The sequence below is a fragment of the Natator depressus genome, chromosome 6 (assembly GCF_965152275.1).
Source record: "Natator depressus isolate rNatDep1 chromosome 6, rNatDep2.hap1, whole genome shotgun sequence".
In the NCBI taxonomy this organism is placed as follows: domain Eukaryota; kingdom Metazoa; phylum Chordata; order Testudines; family Cheloniidae; genus Natator; species Natator depressus.
Window position 1 is genome coordinate 19,298,628 of NC_134239.1, and position 18,920 is coordinate 19,317,547.

General features: G+C 51.3%; 1 protein-coding gene across 1 annotated transcript in view; it reads right to left on the reverse strand.

The window, feature by feature from the left end:
• The window catches only part of ANO9 (anoctamin 9), a 28,061-nt gene that overhangs the window by 2,873 nt on the left and 6,268 nt on the right, over positions 1-18,920 (reverse strand). The window contains exons 6-22 of the mRNA XM_074956894.1: positions 18,419-18,477; positions 18,048-18,130; positions 16,312-16,446; positions 15,569-15,665; positions 15,054-15,114; positions 13,909-13,991; positions 10,876-10,980; positions 9,624-9,788; positions 9,488-9,524; positions 8,185-8,296; positions 7,496-7,553; positions 7,185-7,282; positions 6,016-6,179; positions 4,787-4,939; positions 4,046-4,193; positions 1,953-2,072; positions 1,234-1,327 (exon numbers count right to left, since the gene is read on the reverse strand). Of these exons, the coding sequence (XP_074812995.1) occupies positions 1,234-1,327; positions 1,953-2,072; positions 4,046-4,193; positions 4,787-4,939; positions 6,016-6,179; positions 7,185-7,282; positions 7,496-7,553; positions 8,185-8,296; positions 9,488-9,524; positions 9,624-9,788; positions 10,876-10,980; positions 13,909-13,991; positions 15,054-15,114; positions 15,569-15,665; positions 16,312-16,446; positions 18,048-18,130; positions 18,419-18,477 (1,772 nt within the window). The remainder of the gene's footprint in view (positions 1-1,233; positions 1,328-1,952; positions 2,073-4,045; positions 4,194-4,786; positions 4,940-6,015; positions 6,180-7,184; positions 7,283-7,495; positions 7,554-8,184; positions 8,297-9,487; positions 9,525-9,623; positions 9,789-10,875; positions 10,981-13,908; positions 13,992-15,053; positions 15,115-15,568; positions 15,666-16,311; positions 16,447-18,047; positions 18,131-18,418; positions 18,478-18,920) is intronic.

An 18,920-nucleotide genomic window follows, 5' to 3' on the forward strand; every position in this document is an offset into this window, starting at 1 on the left:
AAGAAATATGTTTCTCAGCCACCCTGCTGAGTCTGTTGATTGAAATCGCCTGTTAGTTTTACAAGATCAGTTTTAATTGTAGAAGCACATCCAGAGACAAAGAGATTGTTCTAAAAGTAAGAAGATAACAGCTGTCCTTTATGGCTGGTACAACTTTGTTTTCCTGAACTCTGGAATAAGATGTGTGAACCCTCCACTCTTGCATGCTTATCTTGTTAGTTTCCTTTTAGATATAACAAGTGGGATGAATAGACTTATTGAAGTCTACCATGTCCCACTGATTTTAGAATGGTTATGTTAAAGGATGAGTAGGTGATAGAATGCAGATGTGACAAGATATACGTTGGAGTGTGATTGTATGTATGATTGAATGAGGAACGAAAGATTAAAGGTTGAGGTGCCAGCCTTAAAATAGGACCATCTGGCTGAAAAATACAGTGGACAAGATAGCCTGATAACCCTAAGGGCATACTTGCCCCAAGAACAGGAGGGCCGAAGAACAAGAGAACATACTGTCATTCCGTCATTGCTGTGTCATCTGCGTGAGAACAGTCATTGATTACCACTTCAAACATGAGAACAGCATGACGAGGCAAATACATGAGGATGGATCCCTGTAAGAACAGACCCTGAAGACTCAGGACTTTGGGTCCGATTCTGCAAACGAACTTCTAGGAGCATCAGATGCGCATCTGATAAGGCCCTGCTCCCTCTTCGTGTCCAGGCCACCTGGCCAGTGGCTTGGCACGAGCAACTCTAAGGCTGGTAACTATGATAACATCCTTGCAGAACCTGTATGTGTATAAATGACCGTGTGAATGAATGTGAAATTGAATGGAATGTTATAGGTATAACTGACTGCTTACTAGGATTCTTTCTGTATTCACAATAAACGTGGCATTTTGCCTTATCCCCTTAAAATAAAAACCATCAGGATCTTATTAATTGGTATAACATTATGACAGTGTGGGTGAGTGCAGGAGAACACGGGGGAGGGTCTGAGCAAAGGGACAGGGCCAAAATAAAGGAGCTAATTGCCTCACTGAAGAGGTCAGGCTGGGGACAAGAGAAGGAAGCCAGTGCGGAAGCAGCACCCTCAGAGTGCCCAGCCAAGCATGCTCACACTCTCCACTGCCCAATCACTCCCCAGGGAAGAACGTGTGACTCTCTTTCCCCCACCGCCTCAGTCTCCTTCCCCATGCCGACTCCAGAACCACCGTCCACAGCACCCACCTCAAATAAAATAAGGAAGGCGAGCCGGGCTGCGAAAACGTGCCAGAACTGAACAGAGTAGTTGTAGTCATCGGAGTTCCTGTAATCCCGGTACCTACAGGACAACACCCATCAGCTCTGTGTACACTGCCCATCAAATCCCATCCCCCACCGGTCTCAGTCCATCTCTCCACCCCCGCAACTGTGAGTCACAGGAGAGGCCTACTGGTTCATTTACTCCCTTTCCTGCTTGGCCCCAGGGCAGCCTTGTTCAGTTCAGGTATAGACGGCTGAGGCAATACGGCTTCCTCCAGCTGACCTTCCCGTTGTCCACTCACAGATCCCCAGCTGGCATAAAGCAGCATAGATCCATTGATTTCAGGGGATCCAAACTGATTTACACCAGCTACAGATCTTGTCTTTCACTCTCCCAGTAAGTGTGGGAGCTGAAGGGAGGCATGCCAATGTTACCTTAAAACATTCAAGATATTTTTTGTAGACGATATTTGCAATATTTGTTGGGGATGGGAGGGAGGGTATTATTGTGAGGATGTGTACAGGGGCGCTGGAACAATTTGTATAGTGGGGGTGCTGAGAGCCATTGACCCAAACTGTACACTATGTATATAATGGAAACCACTTCATGCCAGGGGGTGCAGCAGCACCTCCAGCACCCCTAGTTCCAGCACCTATGGACATGTGTGACTGGATGATGGATCCATGCTATTGTCCCCTTTTACCTGCATTCTGTGATCTCACTCCTCATAAAATCTGGAAGCTTTTCGGGCAGCTTCATCTGCCACTCAAAGTCCTGGACACGGAACACCGAGAGGCTGTAGTTGATGTAACCTGTCAAACAGCTACATAGGGAGAAAACATGGCACTAGACAGTGGCTTAATAGTGCCCCAATGGGGTCGTCCAGGCAAGGATACCCAGGTGAGGATTAGAAGAGATGGGCATCTTTAGCTCGCTTCCAGGCAGTTCTTTTCAGGGTGGGAATCTAAGTCCTGATCCTGCTCTTATTGAAATTAATGGCAAAAGCCCCATTGACTTTGATGGTGCAGGAACAAGGCCTCAGAGCTGCTTATTAAAAATCATAAAATTACACAGTGTTTCCTAAGCATAAGAACTGTCTCTGCAAAGTGCTGAGCACCTTCAACTCCCGTGGGGGCCGAGGGCTCTTATTAACTCCCAGGACATGCTCAGGCCCCGCCATGAATGGGCCTATAGCTCAAGAAACATTCCCCATCCCAGAGAGCAATGTAAAGGGCTGATTCTGGATGTTGCCCAGCACCCCGAGTTCCCAGTGAAGTCAAGGGAATGGAGGACACACTACGTTGTGCAGGATCCAACTCAGAGACAAGACAAGGCATGGAATGCACAGGGAGGAGAGATTGTTGGTGAAAAGGGAGAAGGGATGGATTTTTGGATCAGTGCAATTTAAGGGGGTGGGATTTAGAATCATAGAATCTCAGGGTTGGAAGAGACCTCAGGAGGTCATCTAGTCCAACCCCCTGCTCAAAGCAGGACCAACCCCAACTAAAGCATCCCAGCCAGGGCTTTGTCAAGCCAGGCCTTAAAGACCTCTAAGGATGGAGATTCCACCACCACCTCCCTAGGTAACCCATTCCAGTGCTTCACCACCCTCCTAGTGAAATAGTGTTTCCTAATATCCAACCTAGACCTCCCCCACTGCAACTTGAGACCATTACTCCTTGTTCTGTCATCTGCTACCACTGAGAACAGTCTAGCTCCATCCTCTTTGGAACCCCCCTTCAGGTAGTTGAAGGCTGCTATCAAATCCCCACCCCCACCCCCCCTTCTCTACTGCTGACTAAATAAGCCCAGTTCCCTCAGCCTCTCCTCATAAGTCATGTGCCCCAGCCCCCTAATCATTTTTATTGCCCTCCGCTGGACTCTCTCCAATTTGTCCACATCCTTTCTGTAGTGGGGGGAGGAGTGGAAGGAGAGAGAGAGAGGGGGGGGGGGGGTGCTTCTTAGAGAGGGGCTGAGAGACTGTTCCAGGCTGGGACTAATCCACTCTTTTACTGCTTGACCAAACCACACAATTAAAACAATCAATTGACTCCACATGTAGAGAATTAGATCACATTGTAGGAAGTGGGTAGCCCAGCGTGAAAAACACGACCAAGTGCACTCTTGCAGTGCTAACAGCTGCAGTTAACAGCTGTTTTTACACAAAATGAAAGAGCTTCCCTATGGATTTCTATGTAGATTACTTTAGTGTCTATTTCAAAAGTAGGCATTAATTAGTCTGAATAGCCAGAACGGCCAGCAGCCAGTGAATGGGTATCTTTTTGGTAGTCATCTGAGCACAATTAGCAGGTGTTTGCATTATTAGTGTACAAAGCAGATACCAACTTGTCAACATATCTGCTCTGCCCTGTGGAAATGGGAGTGGAAAATAACTTTGGCTGCAGTTCTTGCTCATCCCTCTAGAGGTCACTACCTCACCTATGCCAAATCTGGCTGGTTCTTTATCCCTCTGCAGGCTTCCCAATAGCTTACTGTGCGTCTTAGAGCAAGGACTGCTGGGAAGACCATGCAGCCTCACATCCTACAGGGAACGCTCAACCCTGGGAGCAGCTGCAGCTCCCGGAACTCATGGGGACCATCCCAAGAGACACAAGGAGCGAGAGGGAACATAGGGTAGCAGCAGAGCTCCCGCTGTCCTGGCTGGGCTTTGCCGCCCAGTGGTGCTGGGAGAGATGGCTTTCCTCGCGCAGCAGGGACAGGCTCACTCAGACACAGAAAGCGAGCAAGGTGGCCGCGATTCTGGAAAGGCTGTGGCAGTTGTGGGGTGACACTTACTTGACATCAGTGCGGTTCTGCAGCTTGCACGGGCTGTACGTGTATTTGTAGACCTGCATGGGGATGAAGTCTGAGGTGATGGCGATCACCAGGCCGTTGCCAATGACGGCCAAAATACCAATGGCCTCCAGAACCTGCAGCCAGATGCCTGCAAGAGAACAGAAGTCAGAGACATGCCCACAGCTGCGTTGGTGGCCAGGACACTGCTCTGCGAGCTTTGCCATTGCCACGAATGGGAGGAGGATTGGGCTTGACCAGGCTGATCTCTGGAGTTGTGCTCTGTGGGGCACAGCGTGGTGGCCCAGCACAGCAGCTGTGCATCAGCAAGAGCACTACAATGATGAGCCTTACCCAGTACTGTACCCACCCACTGAGGCGGGCGGACGGGCTGCGTATGAACGTGAGGAACTAGCAATGCGTTCTTGGCCAAAGCAAAGTGTATCTAGATTCTACCCATGCCTCTACCAATGCGCCTCAGTCCTGACTTACAGCCCCCCTGCTGTTCCAGTCCTGCCCCTTCCCCCCAGCTCTTCAAATGCACCCTCTAACTGTCCCCTGGAACAGCAGAAACGGGAGCAGACAAATGTTCTGGCACCATGACTTAGGGAAAGAGTCGGTTGCAGTAGTTAGTGCCATTGTTAAGTCCTGGGGTAAGATTAGCCCTCCCCCCCCACCCCATAGTGCCTTCTTTATTGGGCCCATGCTCTTCATGGAGAGCCCCTCCCCTTGACCCCTGCTCACCAATGTCTTTGGCTTTCCTAGGCACTATGCGCCTCTGCAGCTGCACCATCTTGATGGCATCCAGCCGGATCTCAAAGAGGTTATTGAAGAAGGCCATTAGCGGGGCGAGGGGGAAGGCAGCCACAAAGATGGTGGTGAAGCTGTACTGGATCACTGAGAACAGGACAAAGCACAGGTACCGTGAGGGAGCTGTGGGGACATCCAGCTAGACCACAGGTCCACGTACTTCCTGTATGCGCGATGCCTCAGAGCCGGATGTTGGCATGGCAGTGTGAAAGGATGAGTCAGACTCCCCCTCTAGCCCTCCGTGTGATCTGCTCACTTCATGGCTGTAGCCATAGAAGGGCAGGGCGGGCGGGGGAGAGAATCAGGAGCTGCATGCCCAGTTCTACTTTCTCCAACGCCATCCATGCAGGAGTAATCCCAGAGGGGTGAGACCTGGACTCTGCCCCCATTCCCCAAAGTGCAGGCTCCTCAGCTGAAGAGGGATGGGGGGGAGGAGAGGGGAGAGTAGTAGCTAGTGGTCACAGCCAGTACCCAAATGCTACCAGAAACAAGGGCGGGACAGGGCAGGAAAGGAATTGGCCGTCCCTGAGGCACAAATCCTTCCCAGGCCGCAGTGTTACCTGCCAGATCTTGCTTGGGGCAAGATATGTGTGAGTGACCCCTAGCAGGTGTGTGGGTGAATCTGCCCAGTCTGTGCCCAATTCTCCCTGGGCTCTGCAGTCTTAGCACAGGGATGGGCTACAGACTGGGTGAGCTGCAGGGCTGGTTCCCTTGCACCTTCCCCTCAATGGTGAATGCAGCGTCACCAAGCCTGACTGCGTTCCACAAAGGGAGACCTAGGACCTGCCCCCTCTCCCAGGGATGTGAATGGGCGTTTGGTATTACTGCTCTGTCACAGGGGTGGCCAGTTTCTCTCACAGGAGCCCCAGTCCGGCTAGCTGCAAGGGTATGACACCCCCTTAGCCCCAACATCAGGAACTGGACCCCTGAAGCAGGAAGCATGGTCACGCCCAGCTCCAGGGCATTCAGAACACCCTTTGTGTACTGGGTGCAAGGAAACCTGGGTTGATCAAGCAGCTAAAACCTGCTGCCCCTGGAGAAAAACTGACCCCAAGAGAAGAGACAATGGGAATGGGCAGGCGTGCGCCCAGAACACAGCACCTGAGAACCAGGCATTCCCTGCTGCCCACTAGTTACACCTGTGACCCCAGAGCGCCACATACTCATTTCCAAGAACTCGTCGAACAAACTGAAGACATTGACCTCGCTGAGTTGGTAGTTCTTGAGCCACTGCTCCTTGCAGGAGTCCTGGGGTCCTTTCTCCGTGTGAACTTTGTCTTTGTTCGTTGGGTTGGCAAACGACTTTAGGAACCTTAATTTTAGCCAGCTGCAGGGACAGTAACACAAGGGCAGAGGGGTGAGGGATATATGCTAAAGAGCCAAGTGTGGGGGCTACCAGAGCAGCTCCCTGCACTGGGCCAATGGTAACACCTCTGGAACACCAACATGGAGACTTGAGCGGTGGGTTGTTTCTGTGGTAAGGTCTCACACACACACTCCCCTTTCCTCTCTCTCAAACACCTTCTGCTGGTGTGATTGGGGGAATTCTTACTGATAGCAGAAGGCAGTTTCCATCTCTAAGATGGCCCAATAGCTGTAGTTTACCTACGGCCTGACTGTGAATCCCGTTCCAACATCAATGAGCATGTACTCATGAGACTAATCTCACTAAAAGCAACAGGGCTATTTTGGTGTAACTGCTCCCCAAGACAAGTAAAGTTGGGGCCTAAATATTCAGGAAGTGGCAAACATACTAAATAGCTTGGAGGGCCATTCCAAATGTCAAAGAAAATTAGTTTTAAAAGAAAAATGGAGTGAATATTTAGTGTCGGGTCAAGGTGCCAGTTAGAGCTAGGCCAAGCTGTTCATGGGGAATAATTTATTCAGCGAGTTCAGCCCTTTTTCTGTCTGACTTGTCCAGGCGCAAAGCCCCATTTGATTTATTTGTTCTTTTCTCAAATCGTTTTTGTGACGAGGTCCGAGCTGAACTCTGCGTATGGACCTTCCAGTCCATTTGGTCTGTATTCGGAATGCACTGTTCTGGCTCTGTGATTAGGCACACTGTCACATGGTACTGTTCCTGTCCCCTGACCGGATCTACTTCAGAGACTACAACTTCTTTCTCCGGAGACAGATTTCATTCTCATGAAGAGAAGTTGCTGACTGAACTTATCTCAGCAACTGGCCTCACACTCACTTTCCCCAGACACTGCCTGGGGGAATCCCAGTTAAAGTTTGTAATCAGAACAGAGTGCTTCTGCAAGCAGAAACATACAGTTCAGACATGTGAGCGCATCCTACTGGCCTGAGTGCCTAGGGTGTGCTGACTTACGGGGTGAGGTACTCCACCAAGTTACTCAGGGTCTGCTTGAGGGTCATTATGATGGCCATCTGGATAAAGAGATCAGTGATGCAGCCACTGGGGTGGCACTGCAAAGAGAAGAGAGTTATACTGTGCGGATCAGATGGGCTGGCTTTGGGACAAAGGGCTGGGTGCTAGATACATGAGCCAAGAAGAACCTGGAGGGATTGGAAGGGTTGTACTGGGTAGAAGGAAGCAATGGTTTTAACAGAGACAGTGCCAGGGATGTGGGTGGGGAAGGGGCAGAGAGGGCATTAGAGCACTATGGACAATTTACTCACCTCCTCCAGCCTCCACTTGCCAGCTACGCGCACATAGTTCCCAGGACGGCCGTTAATCCTGACCAGGAGAGTGCAGAGTTAAATAGGCCTGACGCTAGTGCTCCTAGCACCTCCCTCTGTAAGCAGGGAGCTGGGAGGGTAATGACTCCCCCTGGGAGGGACACCGAGGCACCAAAGGGGAGAGAGAGAGGCAGGTACAGAGACTGAAAGAGAGAGGGGGTGGGAGATAAACACAGGCGGAGTTAAGCGCACCAGCCCAGCAAGAGAGGGACAGACAGAAACCGAGAGAAAGATGAGCCGAGAGAGGTGGAGAACTACACCCCCAGCCCAAAAAACAAGGGTGAAATCCTGGCCCCATTGAAATCAATGGCAAAATTCCCAGTGACCTCCAGGGGGCCAAGATTTCACCCACAGAATCAACATCCAGGAAGTCAGGCTGCAGGAGCCCTCTCTAACTCACTCACTAGCAGCGCCAGCCTTCTTTATCCCCGCCACCCGAGCAGCCAATCCCCTCCCCCTGCAACCAATGGGTAGAAGCACCAGGCAAACCTGACTGGGTTTATGGGCCTCCCTAGGGTGATTGGCCCTGGCTGTGTGTTACAGTACTAATGCAGACCTCCGCCCGGGGTGAATGGGTACAGCTCCTTCTGTGCCGAGTGACCCCAGCTGGGGACCTGGCCAGGGCTCACCTTCCCAGGAAGAAGGCGATGTAGATCAGCGAGGAGAAGTAGGTGAAGAACTGGAAGGTGAAGATTTTCACAGTGAAGATGTTCTCACGCTCTGAGAACGTCCGCGGAGTCTCTGGAAACGGGAGTGCAGGTGTGTGGGTTAGTCACAGCAGCAGGAGTCCGCCGCCCCCAAACTTCTTGGACAGGCACCTTCAGCCCGTCGTGCTTTCATTCCAAAGCACTTGGGCCTTTTAGTGACCCAGACTCCCCCAGACCTGAACCTGATCCCCTGGATTTGTAGCCCAAGTTCTAGTAAACTTCAGCAATCCCAGGACTTTGACACAGCAATCCACGTACTTGTGGCTTCTGTTACGGCGATCGGCTGTCCCGGGGCTACACTCAAACTAGAGCTGGGCAGGCACCGATTTCACCAGCTCTCCAGCAGCTGCCCTGGCTTCCTGTTAATGTCGGGGTGCAATCTGACATGCTGCCTTGGCTCTCTGAAGCCCTGCTCTTGGCTCTCTGCCAGACTCACCTCTCTTTACATGAGGCTTGGTAGCAGCGGAGATCAGAATGGGGGCTGGAGCAGAGAGTCCCTCTATTTAACTATCTGAGGCTAATGGCCTCCCAACGGAAAACCCTTGACCCTGGACTTGCTCCCGGCCTGCTGTGCTCATTAGAGCTCTGGCCAGGGCTCACTTCATTTGCCTAGGGGACAGAGGAGGTGATGGTGGCAATTCCCTTCTCTTTGCTGGGCAATACAGCAGCGTTTCTCAACCAGGGGTCCAGGGCCCCCTAGAGGGCCTCCAACAGGTTTCAGGGGCCAAGCAGGGCCAGCCTTCGACTCGCTGGGGCCCAGGGCAGAAAGCCAAAGCCCCACCACTTGGGGCGGAAGCCCAGGCCCCTGAGCCCTGCCACCCAGGGCTAAAGGTGAAGCATGAGCCATGTAGCTTCGCGGGGGGGCCTGTGGCGTGGGGCCCCAGGCAATTGCCCTGCTTGCAACCCCCTAACGCCAGCCCTGGCTTTTATATGCAGAAAACCAGCTATTGCGGCCCAGGTGGGCCATGGAGTTTTTATAGCATGTTGGGGGGGCCTCAGAAAGAAAAAGGTCGAGAACCTCGGCCGTCCCGGAGCTAGGTGGCGTTAGCATATTTCAAGATGTTCTGTATGAGCAGCTGCGAGGGCCAGAGCGAAAAAGCCCATTGATATCAATGGAAAGACTCGGCCCCTTTTAGAGCTCCACCAACAACGTTCAGGATGAGTCCAGCCAGCTGCGCTGGAGGCTGCTAGATGCAGGGTGAACACAGCATGCGCTTTGCCTTACCCAGGCCACAGAGAAAGAGCGCCACCCGCCTGTTAACCTGCAACACAGGAGAGGGAGGGTGAAAGGGGAGAAGGGACGGGCAGGGTGTTTGATTGCGGGAGAACGAGGAGGGCTCCCGCCACGCAGCGCTCCCTACCTTGGTCATGACGATGATGGTGATGTAATGCAGCACGGCCCCCGTCATCACCGCCACGGTGCTGGCCCGTTCTCGGATGAACTCGAAGTTGCTTTGGGTGAAGACGACCGTCGCCACCACCCGGTAGATGACGAGACCGTGGGCGATGCCAATGAGCACGGTGATCTGGGAGGGCAGCATGTCGTCAGAGCTCTTGCAGGGATTAGAGATGGGAGGAGCAGGGGAGGCAGGTAACGAAGGTGGATGGGGAAACTGAGCAAACTGGGTGCATGGGGGCGACAGACTTAAATGCAGCTAGAGGATGGGTTCTGTGCGCTTAACAGCTGCAGGTGAAGATCCAGGCCCTTAGTGCCCACGCCCAGCCTGCAGGGTGGAATGCCTGTGCCCGGCACAGTTTCTGGGAGGAGTGAAGTGATTAAATACAGAGGACATTGACCAGCAGTGGAGGTGGAAGAGCAAGTGCGTGCATGTATGGTCCGACGTTGCTGGCACTCCCATTGTGGACTCTGCCCCCCCCCCCATCGTGAGTAGCGTAATAGTCACCCATCCTGTTTCTGCCCCCGCTGACCCCCTGCCCCAGGTGTACAGTTTGGATAGGTTTTCCCTACACCATTTCCCCTGTAGCACAACATGTAGGAAGGGATGGGTGCTGGGACTCTCTCTGCCACAGCATGGCAGAATGGCAGGCAGCTGGCACGTGTCAGTGAGCTCACAGGAAACAAACTGGCCTTTTCCGTGCAAATGGCGGCCTCCCTGCCATCCCCATGTGAGTTTAGTGCCCAAGGGACAGCCCTGCAGACTGAATGCACCCCCCGCCCATCCAAAAACCAGGCAGAGGACATGCAGCCGCAGTTCATGTTTTCCACAGAGTGACTGCCCCACAGATTGGCTTCACTCCTCTCTAGTAATGGGCTAGGAACGCACGATCTGCAGGCCCACTCAATCCATGCCCGCTCCGAGACTGGGTCAGTTGGTGCAGACTCATCTGGGGGGCGGGTTTTAGGAACCAGACTGAGATCACTACACAGGCCGCCAAGCAGCCATACAACGGCGAGGACTTGAAATCTCCACCATCCTGGGCCAGAAGCCACTCGGCATCTTAGAGCTGAAAGGCTCTGCAGCCCATCCCCAGCCCCCGAAGCTATTCAGGGTCCTGTCCCCCTTCAAATGCCTTTCCGTGTCATTCACGCCTATAGCTCAATGCTGTCAAAATCCCCAAGCCCGTGGAGGTGTCTGAGCCAATAGCACGTACCATAAGCAGGACTAAGAGAAGCAGGATAGTGCTGCGGATATAAGAGTGCTGGTACTCCTTGAGGGTATGCTCTGGGTTATTGATCAGCTGCAAGGCCAGCTCCTCCTGGGGATGGGGGGAAAAGAATATGCATCAGAGCCATACACTAGGGAAAAAGCAAGCCAGGGGCAGTGTAGTGCCTCACATGTGTCAATGAGATGGAAGCATGCGATGAACAGGACATGTTCTGGCAGGGCAGAAGAGGGACAGGACTTGTAGCAGATCCTAAGGTAGCTTCTTCACGTAGCCTGCATGTCAAAGCCTGACATCTCCCAGCCTGGTTAGCACAGGGTCTCCATAACTTGGCCTGGATTGGACATTCCTAGAAATGGCTGTGGGTTATATCATGCATACAGGCATGTTTCAGACTGATCTGATTGACCCCAGTCTTTATAAACAGGAGTGACAGTAGTTCCTGTGCTGTGACCTAATGCATAGCCTGCATCTAAAACCCTTTCAGGGAAAGGACTTCAGGGGCCCTGCGCTCCTTTCCTAATAAAGGCAGGAAGATCTGGGAGCACCTCTCCTACAGCAGTGCCTCAATAATCCCAGTTCAGATTCCTGCAGCGTGAGGGTCCCCCTCTGCAGTACCAGCTGGGATCGCAGTGGTGAGTGTCCTCCCAGCATTGCCTTTACTAGCAGCAGTTGGAACAGAAGTTTTCCATATGCCTGTACACAGCCCAGCATTCTCCTGCCTACTGGCAAGAGAGACAATGGCACAGGGAGGGAGTGAAGTTTACTGTGTGCAGGTCTGGTCTCCCATGTTTAAGAAAGATGAATTCAAACTGGAACAGTTGCAGAGAAGGGCTACTTGGATGATCCGAGGAATGGAAAACCCACCTTATGAGAGGAGACTCAAAGAGCTTGGCTTGTTTAGTCTAACCAAAAGAAGGCTGAGGGGAGATAGGATTGCTCTCTATAAACACAGAGGGGTAAGTACCAGGGAGGGAGAGGAGTTATTTAAGTTAACGTGTCAACGTGGATGTGACGTTACACCCCATATTCTTCATAGAAATATTGTTATGATGGAATATGGCATAACTAAGATGTTTTATGCAAGATGGGTCATGTGAGAGATCATTGGAAAGGTTCTGATTTACTGAATGCGATTCTCCAATGTGTGTGCATGTATCAGCTCTGTATCTAAAGTTAGGAATATGGACTATGTAACATTTACAACTGGGAGTGCATTTGGGAGACACCCACCAGACAACAGGCCATCAGACTGGATGGGCCATTAGGAAGAAACAACAAGACTATGAAGATACTAATCTCTCCTTCCTGTAGCTGTGACACTACTAGGTCAGGTGGTCCTGTCACCTGACACTTAAACATCATCTTGGACTTCTTGTAATTTTCCACTAAAAAGAGAGGGGGGTGGGTCAAGTTTGGGAAACAAAAAGATTCCCACCTTATGTAAATCTTATTTAAGGGTGGTGAGGAAGGCAAATGGGACTTTACTCTGTTGTCTGCCTGTTCAAGAAGAAAGACTGCGAAAGACACCTGAAGGGAAGGCAAGGGGGGAGTCCGGACTGAGACAGGGGTCCAGTCTGGAACTCTAAGCTACAGAAACTTTGCAACCTGCCTAAAACAACATTTAGGATAAGAAATTACATTTTGTAACCTGAAAAGGAGTACTAGTGGCACCTTAGAAACTAACCAATTTATTTGAGCATAAACTTTCATGAACTACAGCTCACTTCATCGGATGCATTCAGCTGTAGCTCACGAAAGCTTATGCTCAAATAAATTGGTTAGTCTCTAAGGTGCCACAAGGACTCTTTCTTTTTGTGAATACAGACTAACACGGCTGCTACTCTGAAACCTGTCATTTTGTAACCTGTTTCTTGAGTGTATTAAGCTTAGCTTGCAGATTTTGTTTTCTTTGCTCAATAATCTGCTTTGTCCTATTTGTTATCTCTTATATTCACTTAAAATCTGCCTTTTATAGTTAATAAATTTGTTTTGTTTATTATTAAACCCAGTTTGTGCAAGTCCTAACTGGGGGGAAAAGAAGTTATGCATCTCTCTCTTTACATTGAGGGAGAGGGGGAATTTTTACGAGTTTGCGCTGTGAAGCTCTTTCTATACAGCGCAAGACAGTATTATTTTGGGTGTGCACATGAACACTGGGTGAATCCTCTCACACAGAGCTGACTTCAGTCTGTGTCTGCAGCGGAGTGTGGCCCTACCTCTGTGTGTGCTGCAAGAGGCCGGAGAGCCTAATTCAGCAAAACAGGGAGAGGGAATCCAGGCTGGTGGAGCAGGAGGAGGGCCTCAGTGAAACCCCAGTACATCAGGTGGCATCCCAAGGGGATCTAACCTGTCACAGTGGAGGTAAACTGGCCATCAACAAGTTTAGGCTTGAAATTAGACAAAGGTTTCTAACCATCAGAGGAGTGAAGCTCAGGAGCAGCCTCCCAAGGGAAGCAGTGGGGGCAAAATACCTAACTGGCTTCAAGACTGAGCTTGATAAATTTATGGAGGGGATGGTATGATAAGATTGACTATGTGCCATTGTAATCAATCTGCGACTGCTAGCAGCAAACATCTCCAATGGCTGTTGATGGGACACTAAATGGGGAGGGCTCTGAGTTACTACAGGGAATTCTTTCCCAGGTGTCTGACTGGTGGGTCTTGCCCACATACCAGGGTCTAATTGATCACCATATATGGGACCAGGAAAGAATTTTCCCCAAGGTCAGATTGCCAGAGACTGTAGGGAGGTTTTCACCTTCCTCTGCAGTATGGGGCATGGATCACTTGCAAGTTTAAACTAGTGTAAACAGTGGATTCTCTGTAACTTGAAGTCTTTAAACCATTATTTGAGGATGTCAGTAACCCAGCGAGAGGTTAGGGGTCTATGACAGGAGTGGGTGGGTGAGGTTCTGTGGCTGCGATGTGCAGGAGATCAGACTAGATGATCATGATGGTCCTTTCTGGCCTTTAAGTCTATAAAGAGGAAGACAGTGCAAAGGAGAGACTTATTCTCACCTCATCTTCATCCCACCAGTACAGTTCCCAGTCACTGACCACCTCAGCCCTTTTCCTCTTCCACAGCTCCAGGAACACGGTGGCTGTAGGTGAAACCACAGAACAGTGTGGTCAGAGCAGCAGAAACTCCTCTGCCCCATGGAGACATTGACTTAACGAAGCAGTCACAGGAGCACATGCCTTTCCTGCAGGCCAGGTAGGAGAGGCGCTGCTAAGCATCCAGGTTCTCCAATGTGGAGGGAAGCAGCCTGGAGCCCTCTGCAGAAAAGCCCTCCAAACAGGGGGTGTTTACTGCTGGGAGCCACGGGGTCAATCCAGGAGAAGGATCACAGCTGGATCTGAATGCACTTCCAGGACATGGTGGCCAGTCTATAGTATATTTTCTAGCCAGTGTTGACAGACTCCCATCCATCTGGGTGGTTTACCTCTCACCTCTGTTCTGGGGCAAGTTTCTCGTCTCTCTGCTACACAAGCTGCTTGCAAAACATTATGGGCCAGATCCTGTGCTGTTCTTTGCAGGAGAGAGGGAAGGAATGGAGATACAGGAGTGATTTTATACTGGAATTCTGGGCTGCTCTGGAGGCCAAGAGGGCCCCTGCATAGCTCGGAGTAGCCCCAGGGACTGCTCTGACTTAGGGCAGCTTCCACCTCTCCAGTGTCCACAACCAAGTCAGGTCTTGAGGATACCAGTTAGTGCTAGCTGTGGCAATGCTTTTGGAATGCATATGTTGGTAACCTCAGAGCTGAAATGGAACCAGATTAGATACACAGATGCTACTACGGTGGGTACAGAGAAAACCCATAGACAGATGGGCCACCAAACTCATTTCACACAGGCCCCTGACCAGACTCCCGAGAGGAATGTCCAGAACTGGATTGGAACCAGTGATCTAAAGTTAGAGTACAAAACCCATCCCCAAAACGCACGTAACTTCACCAGTGCCTATCCCTTCCCCTTCACACACTGCCCAACCCCACTCCTTCCCCTGGTAAAGTTACACCTCTCTGCCAGGCGGAGAGGATGTTGGCAGGTTCTGAATAAACAGCGTGGGAACCCGGTTTGTCACCAGACCCACATCAGGCTACAGCTGGCAGCCATTCCCACTTCAAAGCCTCAGGCTATGCACAGAGAGACAGAAACCTACCCCAGAGAGCCATGAGCACTGCAAAGAGAATCGTCCCCTCGTTGTCAAACAGGTGGGTGACCTGGAAAAGGAGAGACCGAGAAAGAAGGGATTACAAAGGAGCACAGGGGAGGAGTCTGGCTGGAGAGGACGCAGGAGGCACCAGGGAGCTGCGGGGACTGTGGCAGCGGCATGGTGTCCAGTCCCACCTGGGAGAGCAGTGCTCCACGGCCCTCAGGACATCGTGGGAGGCAGAATAGGAGAAACCAGGAGTTCTTAAGACTCAACCCAAAGCCTGGGACGCCTCCACCCCATGGGCAGGACAACGGAGCTGGACATAATTCTCTGCCGTCTTACGTGCAGGATCTCCCTGCGGCCACCTTCAGCAGCTGACTCGTTTCCGGGCGGGGGGGGGGGGGGGGGAAATACTGGCTGCATGCTGCTGGGGGTATCGTGAGGCAGCCTAGGCACAGCAGCTATTGGAAACAAGGGCCCAGTGGAGAAACGGAAGGTTTCTCTGGAGAGCATTGATTTACCTTGGCATAGGTGCAAGTATCCGACAGCTGCCAGAATGGGCAGTTCTGGTCGCAGAGTGGGCACATGATGGTGGTGTTGGCTTCACAGATCTCTTTGCTGGAGCAGGAAAGAAAGTAAGGAGTACGAGGATTGCTTTGCTAGCCCATCAGCCGTGTGCTCATTCCAGCCATCACACTCAGTCAACAGCCAAGGGAGAGGCAGAGCAGGTACTCACCGCTAATGGACGGAATAAAGCTCTACATTGCAGCTACCAGATATTAGTGCCTGGTGGTGCCAGGTGAGGTCTCCTCCTTGCCAAGCTTCCTCGCAGGTGCATATTCATACACACTCCGCTGGTCACACCCAGATGCAGGGGTGTAGCTAGCAGTCTGGACACACTTGACAATCTGTTGCCCCCTGCCTGCAATACGTCCCCATTCTCCAAAGCGGACATGCCATTCCTTACAAGGGCCAAACTGGGCACTGGGATGCACCAGTACACATCCCAATAAAGTCCACAGGAGTCGTGACTGTAGAACGTGAGCCATGAAGTGGAGCTGTCGCTGGAAGTCAATGGCCCTGCAAGCCCATGCAGAGCTCCCATAGAAGTCAGAGGTAGTTCCATAGAAAGAGAACTCGTAGGATCAGGCCCCAGAATTGGATGCCATGTATAGGAGATGCGATCACCCGTATTCACACATTCATGCATACATTTGGACACGTGACATGACATGCACGCACAGTGTCCCCTCGATGCTCTTACCTGACCTGACTGGAATCAAAATGAAAGCTCCCATACAGGAAGACAAGCAGGCCCAGCACAGCAGCTGGGAACAGGATGCAGGTGTACCAGCCTAGCCAGGCAAAATACAGGGCCACCTTCTCCCCAAAATAACTCCTGAAAGACAAGGCAGGTGCTGAAACCACTCACCAAAGATCCCATCTAGCCCCAAATTTGCAGTGACAATATCCAATGTCAGCCAAATGCCCTTAGACAGTGTTCTCCCCACTCGGAATCCCTTGTGAATTTCCCCCAGGACCTGAGGATGAGGGATGCTGTCCCCAAATATCTGTCAGCCCCATCCTCTTGCTTCTCCTTAGGTCACTGCATGACCCACCCCTGCCTTGAGGATATAGGTGTTAATGATCTGGGAGAGAAGGGGTGAACAGTGAGGTGGCAAATGTCTCCTGCGAACACCACGCTGAACACTCAGGTTAGTCAGGGCCAGAGAAGAACGTGGGGAAAGTCAGAGGACGTAACCAAGCGAAGCAAATGAGCAAGCTGATGGCAGATGATTAAATACAGTATTGGCACGCTGGAGGGACTGATTTGAGCTGCTCATTTATGGGTTCTCAATAAGTCTGTAACACAGGAAAGAGATCCAGGCATCACCGTGGACAGCTCAATGAAGAGCTGTGTGAGGTGCAGCTGTAGCCAGAGTAAACAAACCTGAGACTAACACAGAAAGGAGAATGCCTATATATAAAGCTAACGGTGCAGCTCCATCTGGAGCGCTGCGTTCGGTACTGGGCACCCCATCTCCAGAGAGAGAGAGAGCAGATTCAGAGGGGTTCAGAGATGGTCATGGAGAATGATTTAGGGGCATGGGGGAAAAAATAACCTCTGCTGGAGAAATTGAAAAGACTGGGATTCTTTATTTTAGAAAGGAGACGAATAAAATGGGACAATCGTTATTTTGTACACTTGAATGACCTAAAGAAGGCAGGTCAGGAATTGCTCTCACAATACAAGAATAAGGGGGCTACTCAAAGGGCAATATGGTAACTTAAAACATGGTTAAAGGAAATGCTTTTTTAAACAATGCAGAGTTAGCATGAGACACACATTGCCACTGATACAACCGAGGCCAAGAGCTTAGCAGGATTCAGAAAAGGGATGGACATTTCTATGGATGATGAGAATATCCAGAGTTACAAATTGTAAGGATTAAAAACTCCAGGGGTTTTGAAAGGGATATAGCCCCCCTTTGTTCACGGTATGAGCCAACCTCTGTCTAGGGGAAGGGTGTGGAGGATTAAAAGGCCCATTCCCTGGGGAAAGTTTATCCCATAATTGCCTACTGCAGAATTGCTGCGTCTTCCCCCGGTGGCTGTCAGAGACAGGATACTAGACTAGACGGACCACGAGTTTGATCTAGAATAACAATCCTACGCTCCTAAACCCACAGCAGTCAAGTGCGTTCACAGTTGGACAAACTTGGTTTGCCTAGCTCCGGTTTGAACTTGGAGTCATATGGAGGACTAGGTAGAACTCCCCCACACAGGGAGCTGGGTGCTCAGAGTCACGTGTCGCTCACCAAAGCTTATGCTCAAATAAATTGGTTAGCCTCTAAGGTGCCACAAAAGTCCTCCTTTCCTTTTTGCGAATACAGACTAACACGGCTGTTACTCAGAAACGTGCAGTGAAGTTATTCTGAATGGGTATTTTACACGGTGGCCGTGTGCTGTCCCACTGTGCATACCCTTGGCATGGGTTACCTGATAGCCTCAATTGGCTGTTCCTTCAGTATCTTTCTCCATTGGGCCCAATTCCTCTTCAGTAATATTCTCAGCTCTCCTTGCTGGAAAAAACAGCATTCAGATCAGGCACAGACAGAGATATATGCAACCTGCCAACCCCGCCCCCCACACATCCCATACACTCCTACTAAGATGTTAATTAGGGCTTTTTCCAGACACATACCACCACACCCTCACCCAAAGGATGTACAGGACCATGACCTATTCCTCTGTCTTCCCAGCCACTCCTCCCCTACTAACCCACTTCCTCTCCTGCATCTGCAGTCCACCCACATTGTCTCCTGTGCACACGTACGCTCTCAGCACCCTGGCACCCTCCGATTCCTCACCTCATGCAGTGGGAATGCTGCCTCAAAGACCTTCGCCTTTATCAGCCCTCGGAGCGTCTCTAGCAGCAAAGCAGGAACAGGAGAGTTAGCACCGACAGGCAGGCACAATTCCCCCGTGGCACCCAGTGGAACCCAGGCTGACCTACGACCCAAACCCCCCATTAAGAGAAAAGGCTGTAGGGGACACCTGAACAGAACTGGAGTTCAGAGCTCTGCTTCGGTGTTGAAAAGGAATTGGCAACAGGCAGACTCTCCCCACTGCAGACAGACAGCACGGAGAAAATCCCCCAACAGTCAGCGCACAGAGCGACGCTGCTGGCAACCTCAGCAGAGGCGCTGGTCCTGCTGCACCCACGAGTCTCCCGCGGTTTCTGTACAGCGCCTGTCACGCGGAGGTACGCACGAGGCTGTGCGCGAGTGGGAGTGTGCCCATGCGCAAGGCTAGGAATGCAGGTGCTCGTGTGAGTGGCTCTTGGGATCAGTGGCGGATTTAGCGTTAGTG